The sequence below is a fragment of the Vigna unguiculata genome, chromosome 5, assembly GCF_037176805.1.
Source record: "Vigna unguiculata cultivar grain cowpea cultivar isolate G323 ecotype 2 chromosome 5, ASM3717680v1, whole genome shotgun sequence".
Taxonomy (NCBI): Eukaryota; Viridiplantae; Streptophyta; class Magnoliopsida; order Fabales; family Fabaceae; genus Vigna; species Vigna unguiculata.
Window position 1 is genome coordinate 6,450,117 of NC_140796.1, and position 26,418 is coordinate 6,476,534.

General features: G+C 29.0%; 2 protein-coding genes, 6 non-coding genes and 1 pseudogene across 9 annotated transcripts; all 9 read right to left on the reverse strand.

The window, feature by feature from the left end:
* Positions 1–475: 475 nt before the first annotated feature.
* On the reverse strand, positions 476–8,061 carry LOC114183224 (NAD-dependent malic enzyme 59 kDa isoform, mitochondrial-like). Of its 2 annotated transcripts, none has more exons than XR_003604313.2 (19): positions 7,702–8,061; positions 6,565–6,661; positions 6,291–6,409; positions 6,021–6,188; positions 5,013–5,141; positions 4,328–4,388; positions 3,885–3,988; positions 3,713–3,796; positions 3,487–3,593; positions 3,247–3,355; positions 2,839–2,946; positions 2,600–2,665; positions 2,372–2,444; positions 2,203–2,279; positions 1,973–2,024; positions 1,806–1,877; positions 1,444–1,506; positions 1,070–1,184; positions 476–820 (listed from the first exon to the last, which is right to left on the reverse strand). XR_003604313.2 is itself a non-coding variant. In XM_028070157.2 (19 exons), the coding sequence occupies exons 1-19, from the start codon at positions 7,819–7,821 to the stop codon at positions 749–751; spliced, it is 1,806 nt and encodes a 601-aa protein (XP_027925958.1). In that variant the 5' UTR covers positions 7,822–8,052; the 3' UTR covers positions 476–748. The 2 variants fall into 2 exon arrangements, 1 of the variants encoding a protein (XP_027925958.1); XM_028070157.2 differs by having other exon boundaries at positions 2,193–2,279; positions 7,702–8,052.
* A 6,217-nt stretch (positions 8,062–14,278) lies between these two features.
* On the reverse strand, positions 14,279–19,910 carry LOC114183260 (uncharacterized). Its single transcript, XM_028070202.2, has 2 exons — positions 19,610–19,910; positions 14,279–14,578 (listed from the first exon to the last, which is right to left on the reverse strand). Exons 1-2 carry the CDS (start codon positions 19,784–19,786, stop codon positions 14,501–14,503), a joined length of 255 nt encoding a protein of 84 aa, XP_027926003.1. The 5' UTR covers positions 19,787–19,910; the 3' UTR covers positions 14,279–14,500.
* Positions 16,401–16,544, reverse strand: LOC114186392 (small nucleolar RNA snoR135). The gene has a single exon (XR_003605051.1). It is a non-coding gene; the product is annotated as a small nucleolar RNA snoR135 (small nucleolar RNA).
* Positions 16,878–17,020, reverse strand: LOC114186387 (small nucleolar RNA snoR135). The gene has a single exon (XR_003605046.1). It is a non-coding gene; the product is annotated as a small nucleolar RNA snoR135 (small nucleolar RNA).
* LOC114186389 (small nucleolar RNA snoR135) lies at positions 17,300–17,442 on the reverse strand. The gene has a single exon (XR_003605048.1). It is a non-coding gene; the product is annotated as a small nucleolar RNA snoR135 (small nucleolar RNA).
* LOC114186390 (small nucleolar RNA snoR135) lies at positions 17,720–17,862 on the reverse strand. Its single transcript, XR_003605049.1, has one exon. It is a non-coding gene; the product is annotated as a small nucleolar RNA snoR135 (small nucleolar RNA).
* LOC114186388 (small nucleolar RNA snoR135) lies at positions 18,146–18,288 on the reverse strand. Its single transcript, XR_003605047.1, has one exon. It is a non-coding gene; the product is annotated as a small nucleolar RNA snoR135 (small nucleolar RNA).
* Positions 18,566–18,708, reverse strand: LOC114186391 (small nucleolar RNA snoR135). The gene has a single exon (XR_003605050.1). It is a non-coding gene; the product is annotated as a small nucleolar RNA snoR135 (small nucleolar RNA).
* Positions 19,911–25,183: 5,273 nt separating the features above from the next.
* On the reverse strand, positions 25,184–25,882 carry LOC114184276 (NAD(P)H-quinone oxidoreductase subunit S, chloroplastic pseudogene; annotated as a pseudogene).
* Between the last annotated feature and the right edge of the window lie 536 nt (positions 25,883–26,418).

Consider the following 26,418-nt stretch of genomic DNA (forward strand, 5'->3'; position numbering starts at 1 on the left):
CTAAAGTCTATTAATAATTATAACTTTTATATTATGATATATATATATATATATATATATAACATATAATATAATATAAGATATAATATAATATAAGATATAAATTTAACTTTTATAATTTTAAATTTGTGTAAATCAACATGGTTAATAGATAATGAATTATATTACAACAAATATAGTAAAAAAAATAAAAAATATTAACATTTTATAAATAAGTTATAATCTATTACACATAAAAGGTTTTTTTTTACCTTTTTAAACAAGCAAGTTACTATGAAAGTTTAGATTTGATTTAATTCTTAAAGAGCGAAGTCTAGCTAGGCCTAATAATGTAAGTTAAATGATAGGTTCACTTTTCTGATCCAAAACATTACAAGTAAACTCTATTCTTAAAAACAAATTATGAAATCATTGTCCATGAACTCTAGGTATCTTTCAAACGAATTTTTAAAACTATTTATTAACGTGAATCAGATTGTAAGAATGCATGATTTTCACAGTTGTAAATGTGAATAAGCAAATGAAGCAGTGTAAGGCAGTTGTCTATAATACTAGTGAAGCTTCACAATGAAAGGGACTAAAACAGAATTCACTGCCTACGCAGCCTTTTCCCCTTCTCACCCACCACTTCAACAATCAAAACCTTGCTAGTCATCAATAGCTAAGATCAAAAATGAAAAATAGTAAACGGCTTAGTTGAGGAACTGAACTGAGCTACGATTACCAAAAGGACTTCCTTCAAACAATTTCATTTTTCATGAACAAGGGGGCAATACTCAGGTAACCACATATTGCTTCTCACATACTCCACAGTATCCTCCTGCAACCAAACCAACAAGCATGAGTTAGCAGCAGCAGAATTATACATCAGACCAAGGTAGCATCCACATGCTCAGAACTAAGGCACAAAATATGGGGACTAGTCAATTTGCAATATTTAGACGCAAACTGCAACTGTATTAAACTTCAGAACTTCACCCTCTCCTCAGAACATGCAAATTTAACAGTACAGTCAACCAGATTATGAATATATAATGTATTATTAGTGAGAAATTTGAAATTCCCATACTTTTGACATGTTTGCTAGTTCTCTCAACCCTACTTCACCATGTCCTTCAGCCTGATTTTCTGCAACCGCAGCACCAATAACAGCAGCTCCAACCTCAGCTGTAACATTCCGAATACTGCCCAACAAAGTACCGTTTGATTACAGAAGGCCACAATGAACATCTTTGTTAAGGGATGAGTAAACCAAAACTATATTGTTAGATTTAGTACCGTACATGGCATCCATATCCAATATACGTTCCAAGAATCAGTTTTAGTGTTTATACAGATTAAGTTTTAATTATCATAGTGGTTCAAAAAGGATCCATGGAAAAGGAGAGGAGAGCCCTGACAAAATGAAAAACAAGTCGTAACAAGGAAAAAAGGGAACGTTACCAGTCAATAGATGGAAACAAGATTCCTTTTTGGACCTCCTCATCTGTCATATATGAAGCAAGGCTGAGAGGATAAAACAGCAAGTTAGTAATGTATTTAAAACGGCCCAAAGAGGCATCTCATCAGAGCGGAAGTTATTTATTAATGAGCGGCAATGTACACCCAGAAAACTTATTAAGCTTTTCAACGAAAGTAGGTAAAGAACAGATAAAATGACTTACACAACACAACAAAGAATACAAGGTCAGACTGCTCAATTGAGAGCAGCCCTACATACATCAAGAAAATAATTCATACATTTCCATTGAAATCGAGTCTAATAGCTTTTGGTTGAACAAAAGAACTGTACAAATTAAATATACCATTCAGCTGCTGCTCGCAACATTTCGTCTGTTATATGACGAGCACCCGATAGAAGTGTACCCAAACCAACCCTGAATGAAATGTTGCAATATAATTACGTCAATGTTTCCACTGAGTGGCATGATTTGTGAAAAAAAAAAATACAGGGCCACAAAGGCACGCCTACCCTGGGAACAGATACATATTGTTGGCTTGATTGACATGGCCAACTTCATTTCCTGTACAAAAATTCATTTGGAGGCTATGGTAAAACATAATATTGAAATGAACGTCGAAAATGTAAAGAAACAAGAATCTTCCTACAACAAAGCCTCCGCGGCTGAAGAATTTTGAACTTGACAGCATACTTCAAAAACCAATGAATCATATTACAGAGTGATAATTACCGAGATCTACATTGTCAAAAGGGCTTCCACTCGCAAAAACTATATTCTTTCCAGCATGACTGAAAGCTTCAATAGCAGTGCACTCAGCTGTCCCAGTGATAACGAAACAGGTGTCAAAATGAAAACGTTGGACATAATTAAGCAATTGCCCGTACTGAATAAGCCTTGTAGAAACAAACCATTCACGGTGGGATTAGACATTGCAAAGATAGCAGGCTTTGTTGAAGCAGATTCTCTCATTGCCTTAAGCACCTGAGTTGAATCTCAACCATTAAATTGAAGAAACCCAATTGCAATAAAATGAAGGAAGCAGAACTCAAAGATATAAAAACAAGACATTTTTTCAATGCAAATGTATTTCACTTAATCAAATATACTTCACTGAGGAATAAACATAAGGTAATTACCTCCGTGTCGAAAACACCACCAACTCCAGACAATCCAAGTAGCACGTGTGGCTTAACCTTCTTAACCTAAGGACCATTAAACAATTAAAGTATGGCTTAGAATGCATAATTTTTATTCTTCATAAGCATTATTTAATTTACTCTTACACAAAAATAATTGTTCATTATGATATAAATGTAAAATAAATAACATATGAAAGTGAATAAAGTTTTTCTCCAACAAATTCCGTAGCATTTACCACTTCAATTATACTAGCACCCTCTGTAAGTCCTTCAAGATCTCTTGGATTTTTGGCAAATGGAACAGCAGCTGGATCTAGATTGCTCCTTTCCGTGGTGACAAGACCCTACATTCAACAATCACATCATTATTAAAAACGTGATGTATCATAATAAAAATAGAAAAAAAGAAGCATGCACAGAAATAACAGAATCCAAAAGAGGATACAAAAAAATATGTATGACGATGTTACTCATAAATGAAGAGAATTTAAGACAGAATTTGAAAATAAAAAATGAAGATATTTGAATAACAAAGTTGAGCCAAAATCACGAGGGATCCAGATAATATATTATTACGAATACAATTTTTATTTTTGAGAGTTGTAACTTAATGCACACTGAAAGCAAAGAACATGAAAGCATACATCTTTATCAATTAAAAAAAACGGGCTGTTAGCAGTGGTAGCCGTTCCACTGCCCCCTGACATTCTTGAAACAGCCTGGGCAGCCATCTTAAGAACACCAAGCCCTGCACTGCCCACCAGGCAAAAAAGTATCACGTAAAACAGAATTTTGGCAGCAAGATTAAAGCAGAAAATACCAATATAAGGAGCATGATAGAACAACAAAACAAACAGATACATCAAAATTAGTTTTGCAAGTACCTCCCAGCTCCAACAACAACTATCTTTTGTTTCAAAAAATCAGACAATGGTCGACCTTGGGATCTTATAGCTCCCAATAGCCCAGCAAGTGCAACCCCGGCGGTGCCCTATTAAACAATGGAAATGATGAAAAAATTGACGTTTTTAGAAGTCACTTAAGAAAATAACGCATTGCTTAGCACCTTGAACATTTTAAATGTAACAAAATATAATATCACTTTCTTACCTGTATATCATCATTAAACATGCAAAACCTTTGTCTATATCGATTCAGGGTTTCAAAAGCCCACTTCATTTGGAAATCCTCAAACTGAAAAAATAAGTTAATCATCCGGTTACTAGATGATTAAATTCTAAACTGAACACTGAGAGAACCATGTTTTAAAAGAAAAGCAAACCTGAACAATAGCCTTAGGCCATCGAGCGTGTACAGCTTCCATGAATTCATCAACAATCGATAGGTACTCTTCACCTTCCAACCTAGGCTGTCGAACTCCTAAATCTGACAAACGAGAATCATGTCAGAATATAGTAACTTTTATGATGTCAAATACGTGGAATTACCATATTATCTTTTTGCATGCTCAAGAGATCAACAATGCCAAAGTGATTCAAAAATCCCATTCGAACTCATCATTGGAGCACAATATAATCAGATAAACTTTGCTAAATAAAGCAGAAAAGCCATTGCTTAATAGGTTATATTACTCAACCACAAAATCTAGGATACTGGAAAACATGAAATCTTCCTCATCTTACAAAGCAAACATGTCCATGGTAAATGAAAAAGTGAGACAAACAACAACCATAGAAATTAGGAGCAGAATTGAGTTCTACTCACAAAGGGGATCTTTGAGTAGCTTTTCATTGTTTGTACCAACATCTAACATAACTGGAAGTATCTGAAACAATTGGAAAAACAGCACACTATACAAGTTAAATCAGAGTTACTAAAATTACCAAGTAGCAGTTAAAAAGTAAAGAAAATCAAAATTAAAACATTATTCAAAATCAACAATTATAAGTTTATAACAAAAGATCAATTGGACAAACTTCTCCATAAACACTCTTAAGAGAGAAAAATAGGTCGAAAAATTGAAATTAGTTTCCCCCCATAATTTAATTTGTAGAAGTTTTTCATAGAACTTCTCTAAAAATTTCACTTGTAGATAAATTAATTTTAGTTTATAGAGAAGTCCGTTTCATTTTTTTTTTCTCCTAAAAGTACTTATGAAGAAACTCATCTAAACAGACCCAAAGTCAAGATTTATGAACTCGTTTCCATTTCATTTGTTGATTACGTGTAATTGTACACAAGATAAACGTACAAATATAAAACATAAACAAAATTAGATTTATTCAGCATCATAAAACAGTTAACAACCCAACCCACCCTACAAAAATTCATCTATCCATTTCACTAAAGAAAATAACCTCTCAGCTGGCCTGGGCCACCAGTAACACATGATGTGCCCAAGTTATGATGAAATTCAAGATATAAAGAGAAAGGAAGGGGAAAGACATACTTTTCGTGGGTTGATACCAGCAGCAGCAACATACATATCAAGTTTTCCGATAGGTATTCCTATGCCCTGAACGCCAAGGTCACCCAAGCCAAGAATACGACTGCCGTCTGTCAGGACAATCATGTCTACCTGAACCGAGGAAACAAGATGATTACAATATATAACCAATAACATATCAAGCCAGGGAGCAATTTTGCTATCCACGGAACAGAAAATTTCAAAAATTTTCGCAAAGCATGTAAATAGTTGAACCGTACCCAGTTACCAGAACATTTATCATTGAAGTCAGGTAAAGTGAGAAAACACGAAGTAACCACAATCACAACTAAATAGCAAAATCACGAGAAAAATTCAGTATAAAACTAAAACAATTATCAATTTCATGCAAGGCAGATAATATGACAGCATAGAATAATGTCACTTAACAACAACGAAACAAATATAATATACTCACCCTCATGAGCTACCTATTTAGGAGGGAGAATCGACTCAAGATCTCATACTTACTTCATATGAGAGTTAGGCACCCCATGGTACCAAAGTTCTTATAAACCTTCTACATTATTCTATTTTTTTGAACTACCTCCCCTCTGTTTTATAAACCTAATACCTACATAGTCCTCCCTCTAACGGAGAGTAAATTTAAAAAAAAAAATAACGAGAAAATACACTAATATTCATGTCCAAGAAAAGTCATCTTTGATACCAAAAAATGGATCCTCATAAGATGAAACTTCTTCGGGTCCCTGACAAATCTGTCAATTTCTTAGAATTTTTTTTCTACAAAAGAAACAGCAATATCCCAGATTATCCCTCAGGGAGTACAGATAAATATAATAAACTCTGCCAAAGAATTCACCAAGTTTCAATAGTTTTAACCCTTGCAAGTCAAAATCTTAAGAAAGCTGTATGGATTACAGGGGAAGAATGAAAAGTAAAATTCCCTTCCATTTTCTATCATGAATGAAAAGAAAGGAAGGCATAATTTTACCAAGACGAGTTCAATACCTCGTCAGATGGCCAGTTATAGATCATTGACATCATCTCTCCTTTATCTTTGGCACTAAAATACATTCCACGCGGGCGTCTAAATAACCCTGAATAATTTTCACACACTAATCCAACGGTAGGAGTATAGATTATTGGAGCAAACTCTTTGATGTTACGGATAAGAACCTGAGATAGAAAAAGGTAAGCAAGATAAAAATCCCATAATAATACGAATAACCGTTGTAATATATTCTCATATCCGCAAGCCAACTTCATCATCAAACTCACTCGGTAATACAGAGTCTCATTCCTGTCATGCAATCTATTTAAGATCCTCCATTTGGATAAGGAAACAAATTTATCTGATTGGCACCGTGTATTCTTCTCCAAAGATCTATATGAATCCACTGAAAAATAATAATATTACGGCTGTCAAATATAATCGAAGAAGGAGCAAACACGAAGCCAAACACACAAGTGGGGTCTAAAGATGAGCAAGCAATAATTCCTGAGACTGACGAACAGATACATATAGCATGAAACGGATAGGTTTAAAACTTACTAAACCGATCATATTGATTCTCAAATGAAATGACACGAGGAGGAAGAAGGCCCCGAAGCCCCAATCGATCCCTTTCAGTTATGGGAAAACCAGTATCCTACATATAAAAAATTAATTAAGTAAATAAAGTACTAGAATCCCAAACAGTGATCAAGCACAGCCATGAGTAGCTTGAATTTTTTATGTCAGAGATAGTAAACATAATATATTTATCTCAATGAAAAACATCTTTTAATGAATCCATATTAGTCATTTACCCAAACTAACTCAAAACAGATACCGCGTAAATATAATAACAAATTTTGTCCACTTTAGATTGTACATTTCATGCATGTCTGTGGGTTCAACTCCCCACTACCGGGAGTTATAAGTTGATTTGATGGATTTAAATATGTTGTGAGTTCAATTTTTCCCACTAACAAACTACCAACTAACATTTATCCACCAAAACAGAAAAAACCTTTCATGCATGCACTGAGGGTCCCGATTACACACTTTCTACATAAATAAAACAAATCACAGAGCTACAAATTTATACAAAAAATTCATTTGGAATGTTACTAAAATTACGTTTGATACAATCTATCTGAATTAATTTAGCGTCAACTAGAACGGTAACAGTAAAATAATTAAATATTCACTTTCAACCTTTCTAAGAAAAGGCATGTATGGGGAAAAAATTACCAGATGCTCTGGTTCATTATGTTTATGGTCTGGTCCATTCTTAACGTGACACTTTTCAAATTATAGGAAAAAATTAACGACACCAAATTATAAGTGATGATCCTGAACCGCTTAACAATAACTTCCTCTTGTAACGTATAATGCTATTAGCAAAAAATACTCTCCTTTGCACCTATAAACTCAAGGTTTTAACTCAAAATCACTCGTTAAATTGAACAACTCCACACAAGTTGATGCAGAGGTCTTCTTAAAATAATTATATTGTATGAAAAGATAATAATCAATCGCTTCCATCTCTTTTCAGGTTATAGCTAGTTTCCTTTCAACCGAATAAACTAAACTAGCAAACAAACAAACAAACAAATTCACCAACATAAAAAACACGATTAAATAAATAAATAAAAAACAAAGTTAGCAAAGTGAAAAACAGTGTCGATCGAAAACAGGGCGAACCTTGTTGAACCAAGGATCATGGAGGATATCAGTGCCGCGCTTGTGGACCTTGCACGGCCCGGGAATCGCCGTGGAGAATCGCCGTGATCTGGACGCCGCGAATCGCACAACCTTCCACATTCTTGGAAATCGAAATTAAAATCAAATGCAGCACCAACAACACCACCTACAACACTACGATAAACCGAAGCTAAAAGAAATTTAGATTTGGTTCGGTCTTTGTGAGCTGCGAGGCATCTTCAACGAAGGAGAGAACTATGTAGTTTGTGAGGTAATGATTGAGGGAGGTGGTAACGAACGCCAGGGTATTTATAGCGTCAGGAACTTTCTCTCTCTAGCTTTCTCTCTCCTCAGTTTGTTTCCGAGAGTTGAAACAGTTTGAAGCAGTTAGTGTTGCAGGTGCTACCCGATGAATTCGGGCAGTCTGAGATAGACAATTACAGAAGTAAAATCTGCCCGGGAGAGATTCGGGTAGGGATGCCCAAAGATAGCGACTATCATAACTCGCGTGAATAAAACACATGCACTATTTTCTTTATTACCAAAAAAAAGTGTTTTATTTATTTATATATAAGAAAAAGAAAAAAAAAAGAGGTTGGTGGCGATGGGGATGGCAAACGCTAGTTAGTTTTGTCTATGTCGTACTTTGTCTTCTTTTTTTCATAAAATTATTTAGATTTTTTTAAACTATGTTTTAGATTCTAATTTTTTTTGGTTAATGAAATAATTACGCATTAACCAATAATTAGTGGTTAAAGGATTACAAGTTAAGTATTACAAATAATAAAAATTCAATTTTTATTTGAATAAATATGACAATTTTTCACAAAATATTTGCAGATGTATTTAATTTTTAACGAAGGTCTTTATGATAATCTTTAACCCAGAACATGATGAAATATTAATCTAATGAAAAAAAAAAACAGTAAAATTTTTAATTCGGTCCTTCACATATCATTATAGTATTTTTTTTTTTTAAATTGAGACTAAATTAATTTCCCAAAGATTTGTATGGTCGTTTTATTAGTCTACCAAATTTTATATCAACCAATGATTTGTTGATATTTGTTCCTTAAAAGTATAAATGTTTCAATATTGATCCATACGAAAGACTAAAATGGCAAAACAGAGAGAATATTTGAGAAATTAAATATTTAAGGTAAAAGATTCAAATTTTCAGAAAATTGATCCTTGTGGATAACTAAATTGATAATAAAAAAGAATATAATTTAATTCACTAATTTAGTAAGAAATTAAATATTTAAAAAAAAAATATTTTTCGAGCAAAATTTGTAGTGATAATATTGTTTAAGAGATTAATACGATGACACATAACTTTGAAAATTCAAAATGAGAATTAAAGTAAATAATATCATGTCACCGACCAATAAGTTAGCTTCTTAAAAGTAATGTCAAATACATGAAAAAACATTAATTTTTATAATTGTTTCCATCAATCTCTCTGTCGAAAACAATTGGAAGAAAAAATATATATGACACGCCACCATACAACACAAATTGATTTAATAAAACAAATTAAAAACGAATAACGAATAATGTAAATGATTAATTAATTTTTATAAAAGAAGATTATTGGATAAAAAGAATGACACATCGCCACGAGAAAAGTTGACTAAATAAAACAATTAACAAATACATAAGAAAATATTAACTTTTATAATTGTCCAAATGTCTCTTCCACAATATCATTATTTAGGGTTATGCGAACCCAACATTTATTTTAAAGTTGAATACAATTGATATTTAAATAGTTAATCTATACAACAACTTGTACAGTATAAAGTGAGAAAAGAGAGGAAAAAGAAAAGTATGCGGTGCAATTAATATATGATCAAAAGATATAGAAAAATATATATATAGATGAAGTAAGGTTTATTTGTTTAAAAATAGTGTTCGTCAAAAACTAATTTACTTTTAAGTGATTCTTATATAAGTTTAAAATGATGTGTGAATGTTTAAGGTAAAATAAAATTTATCTATTTTTTTATCCCATCCGTTTTTTATATACGCACGGGCCTTTTCATTTTTCGGTTTTTTTTCAATTTCTTTTAAAATAATAATACAATTGTTATGATATTTATCTCAATAAATTTTAATAAAATTATTTAACCATTAAAAATATTAATAAATAATATTAATATAAATATAAAGTATAATATTTTAATAATATTAAAAATATATTTATTAAAAGTATTTAGTTTTATAATTAAAAAAAACACTTACAATAATAATACCACTATCAATAATAATAATAAAAATAATAACAATAAGAAACTAATAATAATAATAATAATGTTTATCCTATAAATATTAATGCAATGTTAATACTAATGTTAATCTTAACAAAAATAATTTATAATTATATATAAAGATATACATTTACTATAAAATAAATTTAAAAAAATCAAGTAATTGAAATATTATTATATAATAATAAAAATAAAATATGTGTCTAATTATAATAATAATACAACTATATAATATCTTGTATGGATAAAAATAAAAATAATAAAAATTATAGTTAATAATTATTATTATTATTATAATTATAATTAATAATAGTAATAATAGTTGTATTATTTATAATAATAATAATTATTATTATTATTATTATTATTATAGTTGTTAATAATTTAATATTTTGAGAATGACAATTTTTGTAAATTAGGTACTATAGTACATTTATAATAATATAATCAAAATTATAGTTCTTAATAATAATAGTCAAAAAATAATATAACAATAAAAAATAGCTATATCTGATAAAAATAATTATAATTTATAATTACAATAATAATAAATATAATTCTTACTAATAACAATACTTATAATAATAATATTTAATAATAATAATAATAATAATAATTTTTATAATAATTATAATTGGTAATAATTTAATTACAATTATAATTGCAGTTGAAAATAAAATAATAATTATTATAATAATTATAGTTTTTATTAATAATAATTATTGTTATGATTACTTATAATAATAATATAATAATCAGAACATCTATAGTTGATATAGTAATGAATAATACTTATACTCAAATAATAATAATAATTATAATTATAATTGATAATAATAATAATAATAATTATTATTATTATTATTATTATTATTATTATGATTTATAATAATAATTATTATTATCATTATAATAGTTGATAATAATATAATAATTATAATTATAGTTGATAATAATATAATAATAATTATAATTAATAATAACAAAATAAAAATTATTGATAATAAAAATAATAGTAATTATAGTTATTAATTTAATATTTTGATAATCATAATTTTGTAAATTAAGTATGATAGTAGTTATAATAATAATATAATAATTAAAATTATTGTTATAAGTTTTAATAATAATAATTATTATTATTACTAGTAAACATACATGTTTTGTCGTGCTTGTGTGTTTTTATTTTTTAATTTTTAAAAAATTTAGGTTAAGATCAATAATAAATATATAAATAATTTTTAAAATAGTTTTTTAATGTAAAATTAAAAAAAATAAGATATGTATAAAAAAATTATTAAAATAATGATTTGAGACAAAAGAGATTTTTAAAATAATAGTTAAAAATAAATTATTTATAAAATAATTAATTTTTTAAATAATTAAAAGTAAACTGGTATTATGAAATATGGATACAAAAGAAAAAATCTCTTTATATATTATTATAGATTGTTAATATTATTATTACAGTTATAATAATAATAATGTAATATAAAAATAATTATAATTAATAATAAAAATTACAGTTGGTAACAATTATTATTAGTAAAATAGTCATAGAATAATAATGTACTAATAATAGTAGTCTATAACAATAATTATTATTGTTAATAATATAATTATAATATTATTTACAGTTGATAAGAAAGTAATTATTATAATAATAATTATAGTTCTTTATAGTTAATAATAATAATTATAAATGAAAATAATAATAATAATAATAATAATAATAACTATTATAATAATTATAACTCTTAATAATAATAAGTATTATTATTATTATTATTATAGTTTTAATAATAAAATTTAATAATAAAATAGTTATAATAGATAATAATATATCAATAATTATAATTAATAATAATAATTATTGTTACAATTACAATTATTAATAATAGAATTATAGTTCTAATTACAATTAGAATTGATAACAACAATAATTATTATTATAATGGTGATAGTTCCTAATATTAATAATAATTATTATTATTATTACAATAATTATAATTCTTAATATTAATAACAATAATAATAATAATATAATAGTAAAAATAATTATAATTAATATGAAAGAATAATAATAATTAATAATAACAATAATAATTGATAACATTAATAATAATATAAATAATATTTATAGTTATAGTTGATTATAAATAATAATACTATTATAGTTATAGTCAATAATAGTAATAATAATAATAATAATAATAATTATTATTATTATTATTATTATTATTATTATTATAGTTACAATAATGATAATATATTATTAAAAATAATTATAGTTGATAATATTAAAGATAACAATAACAATAATAGTTGTAGTTAATAATAATAATTGTTAATAATAATAATTATTATTATTATAATCGTTAAAAATTTAATAGTTTGGAATAATAATTTTTTAAATTAGGTATAATAGTAGAGGTATTTCATAAGTGACAATTTTGTAGATTAATAAAGTTGGTAAGGATACTTTTGTCCATTGAATAGTAGTCGGAGACAAAATGACAGCAAATCTAATGAAATTGACACGTGTCGAAGTGTATAAGATGGATATTTTGAAAATTTTACTGGGATATTGTTTTCTTATATTATAGTTGATAAGTGGCAGCTTTGTAGATTAATAAAGTTGATAAGGATATTTTTGTCCATTGAATAGTAGTTGGAGGTAAAATGACAGAAAAATTAATGGAAATGATACGTGTCAAATGAATAAGATGGACATTTTGAAAATTCTAATGAGATATGGTTTTCTTATATTGTAGTTGAATAAACTTCTAGTTACTTCTTAAAAAATAGATTTTTCTTTTATTTTATTAAATAAGTTTGCTCAAACTTATTTAAAGTTATAATAAATAGTTATTTTATTAAAAAAAAACCATTTTTTAAAAAATTAAGTAGTGAAATTAATTATTTTTATTAACATTGAATTCAGATTCTATAATTAATCCCACCACAAGGAAGTGAAGCAAGCGTCTTAAGTTTAAGTTTAAGTTTTTATTTCTAGCAAATGTAACTATTTTTAACTTTTGAAGGGAAGTTTTTGCCACACTTTATGATACTAACAAATTCAGTACGAAATAGTTAAATGTTGTAATACAAAAACATCATTTTATTTTTTAATGTCAACTTCTTCATTTGATTGAATGATGATAGAGCATTTAAATGTTGTAACATATATTTTAAATTTTATTTTATTTTTCATTTGTGTGGAACAGAGCATCATTGATTTACAATTACATAGCAGTGTCCTGTTTCAATGTATGTCTTTTTGACAGGCTAAAACTGGACATGTGAGTCTAAGTTTTAGGAAGTGGTGTTAAGAATATGCCATGTCCACATTAGATGGCCAACAATAGCAACACTACCTTCTACTCAGACTGGTCCCCCATAGACACATGCTCACCAAACTAAACCACTGCTCTCTCAAAACAACACAGACAACAGTAAGATTTGTTGTCAGAATACATTCCTCATGTTCCTTTTCAAGTGGTTAAAATTTCACTCAATAGAATAAAACCCATTTTTCTCTTTCCATATTACCAAGAGAATATGGTTCAACCTGGTGAGAGTCTGTGAATGGGAAAAATTAATGCTAAAGAGGATCTTATCTACTTAGACTAAGTTTAATAAGAGCAGGTAAAAAATACTAAGAAAATGAAAAAAAAGAAAAAAGAATTTGATTCCATTTAACTAGCTTCAATGGATGGATATAGCTTGACCCTTCTAAACCTTGGAACCAAATCTTTTCATTCTATTATTTTGCGACTTTCAGCTCATTCGTTCAGTTGGCAACTGGGCATTCATTATTTGGCCATAGCATCGTAGAAGAATCAAAATTGTTCACGACTTCACTTGCCACATTACACGTAGTTATGCAAATACCTTTCCCACATATAATGTAAGGAAAATAACAATAGCATCAGATTGTTCTTCATAATACATACTTGGGTATTTCTAAATTTGAAAAACCTATAACATCACAAAAGTTATGCTTAGCAAGGCTATTTCTGTGCAAGCTTACCTCCTAAACATCAAAATCATAAGGTCATGCACCTAAACATAAAATTGTGAATTTAGAGAAATCGATATATTTTTAAATATTCGATCGTGCAGGTTGGAATAACTTCAACTTTTTCATTCATTAAAAACACTAAAATTCTACTTTCTTTTTTTCTACATGGCATTTAAAAGGGGAAAGAACTAATGCGAGAAGGTATAGGCAAAGTTATAAAAGCACAGTTACAATTATTACAGTAACGAGTAATATCGGTTCCAACAGGCTCTCGAATCAAAACTTCAGAAAATAGCACTTATTTAATTTCATCATTTCTAAAATGGATGTCCATCAAATATAGCCAAAAAATAAAGTATGTCACTACTTGATCCTAGATCAAAGTCTTGGATAACATCAACAACAGCAACTCTTTAAGGCTGTTCATATTCTTAGAGCATTTAACAAATAATGTTTGCTTGACATGATATGGACCCCCACACCAGTGATGCAATTGATATTCCGATTATTCATAGTCTTTAGTTCCAAAGTTCTTGCACCAGAGTTGGGAAGGGATGGGGCGAACAGGATGATGTGGTCGTTGCTGAAAGATAAAAAAATAATTCTTAGCCAATCCATACAGTCATAGTTACGAGCAAACATAAAACAACAAATTACCAAAAATGAATAAAGTAGAAAAAAAAAATGAGTACACCATATAGCATCATCCCAGCAAGGTCACAAGGCAGCAACTTGAGAAAATAATTAATCTGAGCCAAGACTCACCCTACCCTCACATTTACAGAAATAAAGAACAGCAACTAAAAAAGGTTGAACCAGATTCTTCCACTACTTATATAATAGAAATTCAAATCAATCATCTATTCAGGCATATCAAACTAAACCATAGGAAATTAATCAGGTTGCTGCTAACCCAAAATATGAATTTTATATGCACATAAATCTAGAACCAGAGAGCATAAGATCTAAATAATGGACAAAATATGCTCCATAGTATGTAACTATCAAACAGGTTTATATGCTCAATAATTTCAAAGTATTTGATGCCCAAAAAGCATCGAAATGAAAGAGGTCAAGACAAAAAGTACACATCCAATTGTCTGTCAATCTTAACCCCACGTTTTAGTATGGGTATACACAGATCAGTTTGATTCAATCTTAATTTCAGTGCCGTCTTTGAAGAAACTAAAGACAGTTTTAGTTCATAACTATTTGTACCTAGTAATGAACTTAAAGCTTCAGCCTAAGGGTAAGTGTAAGAATTATAGTAGTAAAATTGTCATTCAGATATTAGCCCAACACCAAGGAAGTTTACGGAATCCTACAGGCTGTTGTTCTCTGATCAGGAACACAGAATACCTGCTCAGGACACTACTTTATAGTTAGTTTCTTATAGGCTTTGTCTCTGACCAGGTAAAGTTTGAGTGTTGCTTCTGATTGGTAGCTTATGCTGTTTGCTGTTGGAAAATGTCATCGAGAATGCTAGTGCTCCTTCAGATTGGTTCTAGTGCACCTGCAGTACTAGTACCCCTACTTTTGCTGGTGCTCCTACTGTTTTGAAAGTTTAAAGTTTTAACAAAAAAGGATATTTTATAGTTCCATTATTCGAGCACATGAAATAATTGACACCGTATGTGACACCATGTATGATTATCTCCATCCCTCACTTTTATACTTATCTTGTGCACACATCTCAAATATTCCCCAAAATAAAAGGAGACCAAAACAGTTTCCCAAGAAAGTTGTGCGAAAGCATTTGGATATTACTCATGATTGTCATCGTCTAACTATTTTCTTATTTGCCTTATTTTATGTGTATATATTCTTAAATATAATTTTACATCTTGTCTTAAATTATGATCTCAAATTCTAAATTTCTACCCCTGTTGTCTAATCCAAGGAAGGGTCTACAATTTTGACAACCATGGTTGGAATGTTTACAAAATGTTACACAATGTCTTGATAGTATCTAGAGAAAAAAAAATTAGACCATCTTAAATTATCTCCCTTGATGGTTCTCATATTTCTTTTTATTTCTTATTTTGTTTCACTATCTGATTTATGAGTCTGAATTCCTATAGAAACTAGTTTTTCATATTTTGTATCATATCATTATCATAATGCATTTACCATACAATATCTTGTATTCAGAGTCTATATCCATTACATAAAACCAGCAATTTCTACAACTAATAACAAGTTTAGCAACATATATTAAATAGTTATCGCTAACAAGTTTAACATTATACTTTAAGTGATGTTACCAGTCTCAGGCTAATAACCCTAGCACAGCCTTGTAGAAAAGAATATAGTAACATTGTCTTTTAGAAAATTAAAATAACATAATTAAAGCTAGCAGTAGAATCACCAAAAGAAACAAGAAATGTGCTCCATCTTGAAAATAAAAATGTGAGGGAGATGATTGTTGTCATTTTCACATCAAAGTGAAACTCAACTGCCCATCTTCTCCAAATTTGTTTTTTCTGGGAACTCCTCCAGAGTAAAGCAAAATATTACAGCACAACACTGTTATACACAATCCCCACCAAAACAACAGGGCCTTACTCCACCCCAGTCTATCAACCTACACCTTTTGGAATTGACTTAAACAACACATTCTTGCATACCACACAGAAAAAGTAGTCTAACTCGTCTTCTTTAAAAAAAAAAGAAGAAAAAGCTAAGGTAATAAGGATACTTGACATTTGGTTGCATACCATGAAATAATGTCCGACTTAGACCAACCATTTGAAAAGGAATATAGCTATGTATATCTCAAAAAATTAAAATAAAGATAGTAGAATCACCAACTAAGGATACAAAAAAAAAACTCGCTGACAAAACAAAAATTATTTGACAATTGTTTCCCCTTATGGAAAATAAAATGTAAAGGAGATGATTGTTGTTATTTTCAACAGCAAACTGAAACACAACTGCCCATCTTCCCCAAATTCATTTTGCAGGGAACACTTTCGGAATAATGCAATGATTGTAGCATAACACCGATACACACAACCCCTGCCCAAAACAAAGTCCTACTTCACCATTTGGAATTGATTTAAACTCTGCATCCTTGTATACCACACAGGAAAATGAGTCTAAATAATTTCCGTTTTAATTAAAGAAAAGGTTAAGAGGAATACTGGATAGATGACATTTGCTGACATAAACTATAAACGAAAAATCCAACTAAGGACAAAATTGTGAAATGTGAAAAAACATTGTATTTCTAAAAAATAAAATATAAGCTAGAAAAATCAGCAACAGAAAAAGTTTGTAATTTGTTCCCTCTTTCAGAAAAAAAAAATGTAGTGGAGATGATTGTTGTTATTTTCAACAGCAAACTGAAACACAACTGCCCATCTTCCCCAAATTTGTTTTGCAGGGAACTCTTTCGGAATAATGCAATGATTGTAGCACAACACCGATAAACACAATCCCTGCCCAATACAAAGTCCTACTTCATTATTTGGAATTGCTTTAAACTCTGTATCTTTGTATACCACACGAAAATGAATCTAAATGATCTCCTTTTCATTAAATAAAGGTTTTAGAGGAATACTGGATAGATGACACTTGCTGACATAAACTATAACATCCAACTAAGCACAACCTTGTGAAAAGGGAAAAAACATTGTATTTTAAAAAAAAATAAAATATAAGCTAGAAAAATCACCAACAGAAAAAGAAAAAGTTTGTAATTTGTTTCCTCTTCAGAAAAAAAAAATGTAGTGGCAATGATTGTTGTTATTTTCAACAGCAAACTGAGACACAACTGCCCATCTTCCCCAAATTTGTTTTGCAGGGAACTCTTTCGGAATAATGCAATGATTGTAGCACAACACCGATACACACAATCCCTGCCCAAAACAAAGTCCTACTTCATTATTTGGAATTGCTTTAAACTCTGTATCTTTGTATACTACACACGAAAATGAATCTAAATGATCTCCTTTTAATTAAATAAAGGTTTTAGAGGAATACTGGATAGATGACACTTGCTGACATAAACTATAAAATCCAACTAAGCACAACCTTGTGAAAAGGGAAAAAACATTGTATTTTAAAAAATAAAATAAAATATAAGCTAGAAAAATCACCAACAGAAAAAGAAAAGGTTTGTAATTTGTTTCCTCTTCAGAAAAAAAAAAAATGTAGTGGCGATGATTGTTGTTATTTTCAACAGCAAACTGAAACACAACTGCCCATCTTCCCCAAATTTGTTTTGCAGGGAACTCTTTCGGAATAATGCAATGATTGTAGCACAACACCGATACACACAATCCCTGCCCAAAACAAAGTCCTACTTCATTATTTGGAATTGCTTTAAACTCTGTATCTTTGTATACCACACACGAAAATGAGTCTAAATGATCTCCTTTTAATTAAATAAAGGTTTTAGAGGAATACTGGATAGATGACACTTGTTGACATAAACTATAAAATCCAACTAAGTACAACCTTGTGAAATGGGAAAAAGCATTGTATTTCTTTTAAAAAAAAAAAAACTAGTAAAATTACCAACAGAAAAAGAAAATGTTTGTAATTTGTTTCCTCTTTTGGAAAAAAAAAATGTAGTGGCGATGATTGTTGTTATTCTCAACAGCAAACTGAAATACAACTGTCCATTTTCCCCAAATTTGTTTTGCAGGGAACTCTTTTGGAACAATGCAACAATTGTAGCACAACACAGATACACACAATCCCTGCCATAACAAGGCCTTTCACTAGCGTTTTTCAGTCCACACTGATCGGAATTGATTTAAACTCTGCATCTTTTTGTAACCCAGAGAAATAATAGTATACCTTATTTACTTTTAGGAAAAAAGAAGTTAAGGAGATTACAGGATAGATGAAATTTACAGACATATATGAAATGATATCCTTTTAAGTTTGAGATATCCATTTTGGTGAAAGAAAAAAATATATGGCCAATCTAGGCAACTATATTAGGCTAAAAACGGGCACTTTATTCAAGGATGCGGTCTTCCCGAAACTAAAAAAAGGTGGACTCCTTAAACCCCATTATGAATAAAAAGGTGGGTAATTAACCGATAAGTATTAAGTGTCTAGCAAGAAAATAAATGAGCTTGGCCAGCTAAGTGATTGGTGAGGCAAAATTGGGGTGAATTTGAGCAGAGGAATTGCAAGCTATCAGAACCTAGACAGAAAATGAAGTAGTCAAAGTGCTGATAGGAAATATTTGCATACGGTGGATACTCAGCCGCAATTTCACCACCATTCCCACACCACTAAACACAACCTCGGCACGATGGTAGCATTATTTGCCGCCATTGATAACTAAAATCGAGACACTGCGGGCTTGCGGCAACATAATCAAGAATCAATAAAAGCAAAAAAAAAAAACATCGGAGAAAAAGTCCACAACACCATTTGAAAAAATCAATTGAAATAAAGCCACCATTGTGACAACATAATATTGCCTCATTGAACCTTATAGTTTGCAAATATATACATTTTCATCCATACAATCAAACAATCAATCATCAACCTATAACAGAAAAATAAAATAAAAATTCGTTTACTAAATCGAATCGAGGAAACGGATCGGTGTGCGTGTGTGTGTTTGTGTGAGAGAGAGAGAGAGAGGGACCTCAAGTTCAGCGGATTTCATGGCGATGGGGATGCAGACGAGGACAACGCCGAACATGGCAATGGCAGTGTTTCGCTTCCAGTGCTTGGGACGACAGTAAGGGCCACCGGTCATACTCCACACCTTGGTCCTGAAATCGCCGTTTCCATGGCCGTGATCGCCGCCGCCACCGCCCATTTCTTCCGATTCCGATTTGGTATGATTGAAAATTTGAAACCCTACTCACTCGCTCACTCTCTCTTTGGGATAGACGCACGAACGAAGGAATGAGGACAGAGAGAGAGGAACTAAGGTTTCGTTTCGTTCAGGCTGGGATCCCCTAAGGGAGTGTCTAACTGCCTTATGCTGCTCTCGCTCTCTCTTCACCAATCAGGACTCGGTCAGTATAATCGTCGATCGATAACAACGCATCTAACTCTTCCCAATCTACAATACGGAAAATGTTTCAAAATTCAATATTAATTAAGATTATAATCCTTTAAAAGAGTATGAGACCTAAAATTACAAAAAAAAAAAGTACATAAAGACCAAAATTGAGATTCTGAAATTAAAATGGAAAAAATGCAATTTAAATTTTTATTTTTTTAATTGATTTTGATATTTATATAAATCACAATCTTTTATTTGTATAATAGCAGAACTACTCTAACAATAGAAAATAATGTGGGTGGGCTTTTGTTAGCCCGGTTATATTTAATGCAATGAAAAACAAATGAAGGAAAATAAATGGATGCGTGTTTTTTCCTTCAATCCTTAAAAAAAAATTATAACCTCAAATGCATTTATCGCATCATTATCATATATATCATTGTACACGTGTTTCACCAATTTAACATAGCTTTGTTATTTTCATATTTGATTGACCAGCCTTATCCCCTTGAATAAAAAAAAAACTTTCAGCATCTACAACTTCGTACATACATACATATATATATATATATATATATATATATATATATATATATATATATATTAATAATTTCACCGTAAAAGTATATGCATAGCATAATTATCATAGTATTTGTGTTGAAAAAAAAAAAAAACCTTCCTCACTTGCATTCTTTACATCGCATAAGTTATGTTAATTGTAGATGAGAGAAATTTAAGATGGTTTATCTCTTACTTGAACTCTATCTCTCTTGTTAGGTAACTAATTATTTTTCCCTTGACGATCATCATCCTTTCTTATTGTTCAAACACCATATCAACACTTTAGTGAAAAACTTATTGTATAATTCAACAAGTTTTAATGGCTTTGTGCACTATCATTATATTTCAACATTTGAACTAACCATTTCTTCACTTAAACAAGTCTCAAGTTCTAGCTTTAGCATCCATAATAATGCTTAAGGGACATTGAGCTATGTATGCATTGCTTAAGTAACATTTTAACACTTAAGTGACATATATCTAGATTATAAGCTCACATGTAGTAGTACATTGAAATTACCATTTTACCAATTATAATATGTTTTTACTTATCCAAAATACCAACATTTACATTTCACTGTCATTATAAATGACCTAAAGTCAAAAGTTATATTCAACTTAGTATGAGTTAAGTCTATAAATATGATGTTTTCCAAACAAGTATCACATAAATAAAACTCCACTTGAACCCAAACAACAATACATTTCACACATCTAATTCAACATTACATTGAATAAATATAACTTAATTAACTCATTTTATCTAAAGGTAACATGTCTCATGTTGGAGTCAATTATGAGTTAGAAGTCCTATATTGGACAAAGATAAGCAACATCTAAGAAGTAAGACTTGTAAATTTATTGTTTAAATGTCTTTAAAATTAAAATTGGCGTCATGATATCTTATATGAACGTTCTAACAATCAGTTAGGTCAAAATTTTTAATGTGTTTGTTTAAAATGAAAGTAATGCTTCACTGGTTTAATTTAGTTGAGAATGTTAACTTATTCAAATTAATATTATGATTGACCTATTTTACATATTATTTATCATCTCTTTAGTGGTATTTTTTATTAATAAAATATTATAACCTATTTATAAACTTATTATTGTTTATTATTATTTTTTTCACTATATCTATTAGGTAAATAACTGTTATTAAATTAAACGAGTGTTATCATATCCCATTACTTATAAGCAAGGGTTGATTTTTTTATTATTTATATTGTTATTAAGTTGTAGTAAAAATAAATATAATTATTTTTTAATTTATTGATTGAAGTCCATTTTAACTTTTTGAATTGTTTTAAAATTTGTTTTACAGGACTTTTTTTATTTTGAAGAAGGATTTTTTATTGAATAGAGAAATTCATTACTTATGGGGAGGAACTTCTTCTCTAATCCTAAAGACAAATGTACTAAACATCAAGTTTGAAGAGTCATTGATTTATTATCAGAAATTTCGTGGTTTTCATCAAATATTGAACTTTTATAATTTGAAGAAAATATATTATGCATGTACCGTGTTCTGTGGTAGGAATTTTAACCTATAAATTTTTAGTATGGATTGGCGTGAAATTGAGTATCCCGTTCCAACGATTTCTATTTTGCCCATGGAGCCTTTTTGTTCATCAAGTTTTTTTACATCTTTCGTAGTCTATTTATGCTCATTGAAGGTATGCTTATTTATTATTGTTGGTTTACAATTTATACGTATCAGTTGTTTAATTTATTTGACTTTGATCTTTTTGAATAGTGGTACATAATGTTGAACACGTCTTTAACTAGTTTTGGGAGCACAATCTTGTGTTTGCTCATTGATTCATTTTCAAAGAATTTTGAGCTAACTATGGACATAACAATTGATGATAGAATTTTAGCTATAGTTCTTATAAGAACCCGCTTTTTTCTATTTGCATATATGAATTGTTTGCTTATAAGGTCGATATCTCAAATTCCATTTAACATCAAATTGTTTAATGATATTTTTAAGTATTATTACTAAATTTAAGTCTTCTTTTAAAAATGCACTCTAAAATAAGTTCAACCTAACTAAAGTTTTATTTGATGTTATAAAGCATCAACTTTGATGGCTAAACTTTGATGACTAATCTTGTACTAATTATTTTTTTTTTCCATATATTGGACAAAAATTGGATGTAAAATATAATAATCGATAAACATACACAAAAGGTAAAAATACATAAAAAGTAATATAAGACAATAGAGAATCTAAATAAAATTATTATCACTCAAAAATCTAACTGTAAAAAGACTAAAAGACCAACACTATTATTTTATTGTTTCTACCACTAACCAAGCAACATTTAAAATTGAAGTTTTTATAAGAAAACTAATTAATGGCTCATTAACAATCAAAGGAAAATATATATTAATAATTAAATTTGAATGAACTTTTCTTACGATCTAAATAATATCTTTTCAATAATTTTCTATTTTTCTAATTTTTTATTCTCTATATTTTAAAATTATTTAAAATATATTAATTAAAATTGTAAAATAAATTGTTAAAATATCATTACCTACACTCGAAATGCTATATAAAATATGCAGTCATACATGTATAGTTATTGTATTTTAAGTAAGGCTAGACATAATTTACCAAATTGTACTGAATTGCAGATTATTCATATTATTTTATACTAAAAAAATTAAATTACTTTTAACAAAAACTAAACTGGACTATTATGTAATTCAATTAAAAAAAAAAAAACTAAACTTGTTGTGTTTGGAGTTCCTACTTGAACTGCCTTTTTCATGTTTTCCTTTCGGACTTATTGCCGTAACATACGTTTTGTAGTCTAATAAAATAGTGGCTAGGAAGCAAGATGAGTAAGTAAATTTTTTCAATGTTATTTATCCATTATATTTGACAATCATGTGTTTACAGTTTTTACTTTAATACGATATGTTACCAATTTAAATTTTTTTATATTATCAAATAATTAAAAATTATATTATAATATAATTTAAAAATAATTATTATAAAATCAAATAAGTTTATTATTTAAGTTCACAAAATAATGATGTTTAAATATATTATAATAGCTTTTATATATATATATATATATATATATATATATATATATATATATATATATGAGCAAGGATTTAGAAAATAAGTAAGAATAAATTTTTTATAACTAAAGTTTAAATATTTTATTATTAAAGTATTAAACATATAAATAAAGAAAAATATTCCCATTATCTTATTATATATTTGCTTTTCCTAATCAAACCACGTTCATTTTAATTTTTTTTTCTTCTTCCAACTATTGTATCTCCTAAAAGAAGAAAATTAGAACCGAGAATGAAAAAAAAAAAAAACTCTGCATTAATCCCAATTCTAATTAAAATTATATATGCCTCAAACCATCAAAATTTTATAAATTAAAACAAAAAACGTGAAAATTCATTAAGTCATGATTGTATCAATGGAGTTGTTAAGTATATTTCAGTTTAGTTTAAAAATAATACAGTTCAGTTTAAAATTAGTGTAATTTGGTTTAAAAATAGTATAATTTAGTTTTAAAATAGTGCAATGAGTTCAAAATCAGTACAATTCGATTCAAAAAATAGTTCAAAAAAAGTACAAACTTCAAAAGTAGTGTAGTTAAATTCAAAAATAGTACAATTTAGTTAAAAAATAATGCATTTTAGTTCAGAAGTAATGCAGTTTGTAAAATATTTCAGTTTATAACAAATTAGTTAAGTGCATATAATAGTGCAGTACAATTCAGTGCAGTTCAATTTTTTAGAAAAAAAAAATAGTTTAGTTCAGTTTGTCTGAACTGTTTTTCAGTTTAGTGCAGTTCAGACAAACTATTATTCTGTTCAGTGCAGTTTTTAATAGTGCAGTACAGTTCAGTATGATTTGCCCGTCCCTAATTTTAAGCAACTAACTAGAGATGTAGCCAGTTTTAGATTATTAAAAGTTGATCAAGTTATAATTTGGATTCAAGCAGGTTCAACACAAACTTGTTTTATTCCAGAGACACACACAGGATAAAGTGGATAACCCTTATCTTGAGCTATCCTATAAAACAGAGAAAAGAAACATGGGACCTTTTTTCACATTTGTGGTGAACAGAATAAGGACAATTTTAACTTTGGACTATGTCATTACACTTAGATTCTACACCAGAACAGCATATGTCATGAAGAAGGTACATTCTTTTTCTGTGGCTATGAACCAGAGATATTTTGTTATAGTTTCGAGATAGAAAATTTAAATATTTCCATTCACATTAGCTATTATCAATAAATTATGATTGAAACAGAACATCATGGTTGATACTGTCACCAAAGTAATGATTAATAATTCTAGAATAAATTCTATCCTCTTCTTGGAAAGATTCTGAAGTAATAATTCATTAAGAGAGAAACAATCACATTTTTTCTTCTTGAATGACACTTCTTGAACATCAGAATTGGTATCCAAAAGCTAACGAGTAAAAAGAAGAACAATTTGATTATATGTTTTGCTGATATATTGACCAAAATGAATGTTCTTCTGAGGAAAAAAATAGAGAATCTACTTAAAACTTCACTCTATGGTAAGGAAGAAGAAAAAGCTCCTATGATGAACAACCATAACATCACTGAAAAACAAAACAACCACAATAAAGAGAAAAATTTGAACTTGGATGCACTAAATTTTCAACTCTGCTGAATTGAAAAGTGAACAGTTTAAACTGAGTACAAAAATCCGAGTTTCTTAACTCATCTTAAGAAGATTATAGAAGAAGAAAAGATGGCAAACCTATGAAATGTCAAAAGAATTCATCAAATGTAAGTGGACATTTCTTTTGATTCGTCTCAGAATGAGATGGTGAAAACATTATCTGGTTTTGGAGGAGAGTTCTTTCTCAATGAATTTTTTCAACCCTTTCTCACCTCCAGGGAACCCCCCAGTAAGTCCCATCATTTCTTTCTCAAAACCATCTTCTGGAACCTCACCACCTTCATCACCATTTTCATCATCATCTTCTTCTTCTTCTTTTCCACTTGATGCTGATGGTGGAGGCTGGTCAACAACAATAGGTTGTCTTTTGAGCTCTTGCTGAATACCCTTTTCTCCATTGCACAGTCCTCTCCCTCCCATCATTTCAAATATGTTGAACTTGGCTTGTGGCTTTAGCATCTCATGAGTTGGTGGAGCTTTTGGTGGTGGTCTGAGAGGGTGTTCTTGGCCTAGGAATTGAGATCGAGGAAAAGGGTTGTGCAAGCCGTGGAGAGTAGCAAAAGTAGCCATTCTTAGATGTTTGATAAACAAGACACAAACATCAAGATTATGAACACAGTTTATGTATTGGATATATAATAGTTAGTCTCTATCTTTTCTTGTAAGAAAATTTAATGAACAGTTTCCTTGTATGATTGTAACCACATGTTAATGTCGTACGATTTTGACATATACAATTGGTGCCACTGCAATATTTCTGACTCATTGTTATCCTAATAAAAATTAAAACAAAAATCATAAATTCAACATTAGATCTTTGTGATAATAGTTAAAACTACTTAATTTTTTTTCCAGTTATTTAATTTTTGTATGTATCATAATTTTCCATTTTTCTTTTAATAATGATGTAAAAAAATTATTTACTTAATTATTTTCACTTAATATTTGAATTTTAATATTGTGTACCAAACTTTACTAGTTACTATTATGTTTCATCTAATTTTATTTTATTATAATTATTTAACATTTTTTTAATTAATTTAGTTCTATTATGTTATCTGATATCATTTTCCTCAAAAATGAAATATATAAAAGAGTACACGATGTACAAAATTGTGATGTGAAGATCATATTCGACTTATATTATTATGTTTAAAATATTTTCTTACCATAG